Consider the following 5,235-nt stretch of genomic DNA (forward strand, 5'->3'; position numbering starts at 1 on the left):
CCCAGGTCCCTTCTCCAAACCAGAGACTCGTGGTTCCTTCAAGAACATGTCATGCGCCACGGTTTCTTGTTGGCTAGGGCAGTGATCAGCAACAGAGTTCCCGGACAAACTGGTTGAGAATCCCGAAGTTCACGTCGACCTGATTGCTCGCTCCCCAGAATAACCTTGATGGAGATGGACCGGAACAATGCTCTCTCCCTGGGGGCCTCCGGGTCTTCATTAATGTCCAAGATTCCTTTCTGTAAATTTTTCTTCCAAAAATTCAAGTACGTACCAAAGTAGAGAGAGGTGTATAATCGAACCCCTGGGTATCGATCACTTGTCTTATTTTATCCTTCTTTGCTAACCCCACCTAATTTCTGGAAGCAGATTCAAGACGTCAAACCATTTCCTCTGTAAATCTCCAGCTCAACACCTCTGAGAGGAAAGGACTCTCTAGAATACATAACCACAATGCCACTGGCTCTTGGCTCTGCCAGCCAGGTTCCTGTTTTTCTCTTTCTCCGTCTACTCAGCCAGGAATCTCCCATCCCTACCCCTTTGGGAATGGTTCATACCACTATTTTAAGTCGTCAAGCTCGTGTCTTTTCAAGTCCTTTGGCGTAGTCCTTCTCTACGGGATTATGCCCCCGAGTGGCTATGCCTTTGGGTCCATTTGTTTCGTTTCTCTACTTTCGGGGATTGCTTTTTAAAAATTTAATGTTGTTTTATAATTATGTAATAAAATATTTATAGGGCTCCGAATGAAAATCTAGAAAACAAGGTATATTTGAAGAAATCTTTCTTCTTGGCCTGTCCCCGCACCTGATTGCCTCCCTCCCTGTATCTCTTAGAATCCTTTTCGCCCGGATGTTGACTCTGATATCCAGCTCGTGCTCATTTCTTTATGAAATGAAGTCTCAGAGCTTTCAGGAGGGAGGGGCAGGCCAGGACACCTGTTGGGCTGCTAGAAGCTCATCCTCTCTGGCCTCCCTCATTTGTATCACACCTGTCCTGTCCACCATGGACAGCCCTTGTCCCTACTCTGCCCAATCTGGACTCCGTGGGTTGTCCGGGAAGGACACCCAGGCTGCCGCATATTGATACTGCTCCAGCTCCTTGCATTTGCCTGCAAGCTGGAGCGTTCCAAACACTTCCCAGTTCCAGTTGCTGTTCTCACACTAATCCTCTGTACTTTCTGGGAAACTCCGATACATACTAGAACGCCACAGAAGTGTGTCGTGGTAGTCTCGAAGGGTGAGCTGACTCTCAGCTGGGGAATATGGCTTCCGGAAGCCAAAGGCGTTTGAACGGGGGTTAATGGTACGGAAGGGAAAAGAGAGCGTGAGCGAAGACGCAACTGCAGAAAGACGTGGCGTGTGCAGGAGAAGCGGTGCAGGGCATGCGGGGGGTTCTGGGGAGCAGAAGCCCGGCAACGGCACTCGAGTGGGCTGGCCCAGCACACTGGGGATGGCGATTCAGAGGGAGCGATACCCAGCGGAGATGATGAGGAGTTCTGCTTTGTTAAGTTCAAGGATGCCCGTGCAGCTGTCCAGCAAGCCGTGGCCTCTGGCCTGAAAGATAGCCTGGAGGGCAGGTTGTCCGCGGATGGGCAAAGCTGGAGGGAAAGAGCCGGTGGACAGGAGAGCAGGAGGGTTGATGGGAGGCTCTGACAGGGCGGGGAAGGGTGGGATGGCGTAGCTGTACAGGTGGGTGACACTGCTGCCTGCTCTGTACCTCCTGCCTCAGGCCCCTTTGAAGGCCCCAATTACCACATTGCTCCCAGATGGGTGTACCACCTCACCAGCGCCTGGATGATCTTTGTGGTCATCGCATCGGTCTTCACTAATGGGCTTGTGCTGGTGGCTACCATGAGGTTCAAGAAGCTGCGGCACCCTCTGAACTGGATCCTGGTGAACTTGGCGGTTGCTGACCTGGCAGAGACCATCATTGCCAGCACCATCAGTGTTGCGAACCAGATCTATGGATACTTCGTGCTGGGCCACCCTCTGTGCGTCGTGGAAGGCTACACTGTCTCCCTGTGTGGTAAGCCAGCCAATGGCCCAGGCCTAAAGGAAACACTCACATGGCAAACCCCCAGGTGTACCTGCGATGTTCGAGCAAGGCACACGTTTGAAAGGAGACAGACCGACAGGGGAAGCCGGCCCGGGGTGATCATTTCGATGTGGAGGGGCTTGCAGTCCGACACACCCTGAGTACCTGCTCTAAGACAGGTTCTGCCCGGGGACAGCCGAGCTGTTCTGAGAGCCGGGCCGAGTCAGTGGTTGGGTGGGCAGAGCCTGGGATGGCGCTCTCGGGAACAGGGACTTTATTTTGAGAGGAGGAGACTGGAGGGGGAGACCCAGGAAGAGGCTGGAAGACAGAAGGGAGGCTGAGCGAGGGAGCCAAAGCCACCCGGGTGGGAGAGGCGAGGAAGCTACAGCAGGAGCTGGATCTGTAGCACGTTGGGCGCCAGGTGAGGAGAGGTGGTTGCCAGGAGGCCAGGTTTCTTTCTCTGGGGCCCAAGAGGAAGGGGAAGACAGGCAGGCCCAATGATGCCGAGGTCCCCTCCAGGAGTTCTCGCACCGTGCCTCTGCGAGAGGATAGAGGGCTGCAGGTTTACAGCTCCACGTCCACCCAAGAAGACAGGGAGCCGGAGGGCCATGGCGCTCAGCACATGCAGCCTGTCTCCAGGCCCCAGGCTGTCAAACCAGCCAAGGCTTACAGCTGTTGTCCCATTTTTAAACTTTCACTGGGCCACCTGGCCACCATTCCTAACTTAGAGCTCCCACATCTAACTTAGGTTTATGTCATTGCCACCTAAACTGATCTCCGATGCGAATTCTGAGGACGTGGACAATAGAAAAAGAGACACAGGGATAGGAGGGGGTCTGGAGAGGGGGAGCCTGGCCCCAGATTTAAATTACTAGTGGTGTGAGCTCCACTAAGCTGATTTACTGCTCTGCTCCTCCTCCGTTTTCCCATCTGTAAAATGGGGGCACGACTTTGAGGAAAGATTCGAATGAACATATTGAGCCCTCCCACAACCCTGTGAGGCAGGTGCTAACATGATGTCCACTTTACAGGTAAGGAAACTGCCCTCCCCATCTAACTGCCTTTTATTTTACAGCTGACAGCCCAGCACGCTCCTGAAAGTATAGAATGGGAGTGACCAGGGAAGGGCAGGCAAGGAAAGTCCATCCTCCAAGTCCAAGTGCTCTGCGCATCTCCTTGAGTGGCCTCTGCGTCCACACTCATGGCTGTCTCTGGTTCTGCTTGCAGTCTGTTCTTGGGTCACCCGGGTACCAAACAGCCAGCATTTCTGTGCCAGTTTTGCTGCCACGGACACCCCTTGGCTCTCTGGGGAAGCTGTGGACCCCTTCTCAGAAGAATGTTTGCAAATGCACACAATGAGATCCATAGGATTACAAAAGAAGCCAATGATATTGACACATAGTTATCAAAGTATTCAACAGTAATTAGCGACATAGTCCTTCATTTAAAGTATTAGTGTTAAAATTATATTACTAAATTTAATGATATAATAAATAAATCGTATTAGAAGTGTTTATTAGAAGTATTAGCAACACCGTTTCTTATTAAAGTATCAAATAACGGGATCTGGCCTGACTGCCACTGAAATGTCAAAGTGGTAATGAACACAGTGATATTGGGACATGTCTGCCACCTCTGTAAAGTGACCGAGTCACGGGCACTGCTAGTGTTGCCACACTCGTAATGAAAGGAAATGCCAGTATCTGTCAGAGGTTAGTGGGAGCAAAGATGTCCTGTTTCCCGCCCCGATTCATGGAGCCCTGAATTCTGTGCACAGACCTCCAGGGTTTAAGCAGAACAGCAGACACTGTCCCCACCTGCTAAATGGCCGAAGGTGGTAGGAAATCAGGGAGGGGGACTCCGGGCACCTAAAGAAATGAATATGTACTGCCAGGAGGGGCACAGCTCTTGGCTGGGACTGTAGCAGTGGCTCATGCTGATGTGTACGTGATCGTCTGGGGGGGTGGCATCAGAGGAAAGGCTGGTAGTCAAGTAAAAGAAAGAGGAGAAGCGAGGTGGATGAAGAGGCCCAATGAGAAAGGACAATGAGAGGCCCAGTGGGGAAGGAACAGGAAGGCGAGTGACAGAAAAAGAAATTGAGCGAAAGACCCAGTGCCCCCAGGCCTGAAAACGCTGTGGAGAATGAGGTTTTGTAGATAGTTGGGCGGTTGCCTCTTCATCTGAAGAACTGTCTCCTGGTCCAGAAGGAAGCCGTCATGTGTCTGCTCTGCCCCATAGGGATCACGGGTCTCTGGTCCCTGGCCATCATTTCCTGGGAGAGGTGGCTGGTGGTCTGCAAGCCGTTTGGCAACATGAGATTTGACGCCAAGCTGGCCACCGTGGGCATCGCCTTCTCCTGGGTCTGGGCTGCTGTGTGGACTGCCCCGCCCATCTTTGGTTGGAGCAGGTAAGGATGCCAGGGTGCCAGGAAGGCGGCTTGTTAGGACGGACAGGGGGTTCAGACAAGTGATTCCATTTGTGACCTCGAGGCAAATCGCTTTCTGCCTCTGGGCCTCTGTGCCCCACGAGTAAAGTGACGATGGACCCAACTCTCTCTGAGACCCTTTCGAGCATGCAGTGTTTATGAATGTATGAATCTGGCTGGCTGCGACAAAGAAATGGGCTCCGTGGTCCCCAAGCCTCTGGAAAGGTTCGTTTCTCCCTAGTGTGAGCAGCTCACAGGAACACATGGACGAACGCTGACAACCTCAGGCCGCGGGCCAAGCTAGTTGACCCCAGAAAAATTATTCGGGTGTTCACAGATGTTCTCAGAAGGCAAGAGAGCACCTCATCCCCCCTTTGTAAGAGGGGAAATGATCGAGGTGATGTCAGTGTTCTGGAACCAGGTAGTGGTGATGGTGCCACTAAATTGTTCACTTAGAAAATAGTCAATTCATGTAATTCAAAAACCCAACAACCCTACTCAAGTCAGTGGCATGCCTGGGCTAGGGGGTCCCGGGCCGCCGGGCCGCTACCAGGACAGGCCACCGGCCCCTCTTCCCAGGTACTGGCCCCACGGCCTGAAGACTTCGTGTGGCCCGGATGTGTTCAGCGGCAGCTCATACCCTGGGGTGCAGTCATACATGATCGTCCTCATGGTCACGTGCTGCATCATCCCGCTCAGTGTCATTCTGTTCTGCTACCTGCAAGTGTGGCTGGCCATCCGAGCGGTAAGCTCCTGTGCCCTCTTGGCTTCTCCCC

At 52.8% G+C, this 5,235-nt stretch overlaps 1 protein-coding gene across 1 annotated transcript in view; it reads left to right on the top strand.

The window, feature by feature from the left end:
* The window catches only part of LOC105302491 (long-wave-sensitive opsin 1), a 10,697-nt gene that overhangs the window by 1,244 nt on the left and 4,218 nt on the right, over positions 1–5,235 (top strand). Inside the window, exons 2-4 of the mRNA XM_011375552.1 lie at positions 1,729–2,025; positions 4,273–4,441; positions 5,039–5,204. Of these exons, the coding sequence (XP_011373854.1) occupies positions 1,729–2,025; positions 4,273–4,441; positions 5,039–5,204 (632 nt within the window). The remainder of the gene's footprint in view (positions 1–1,728; positions 2,026–4,272; positions 4,442–5,038; positions 5,205–5,235) is intronic.

This window comes from Pteropus vampyrus, unplaced genomic scaffold, assembly GCF_000151845.1.
Source record: "Pteropus vampyrus isolate Shadow unplaced genomic scaffold, Pvam_2.0 Scaffold275, whole genome shotgun sequence".
Lineage (NCBI taxonomy): Eukaryota > Metazoa > Chordata > Mammalia > Chiroptera > Pteropodidae > Pteropus > Pteropus vampyrus.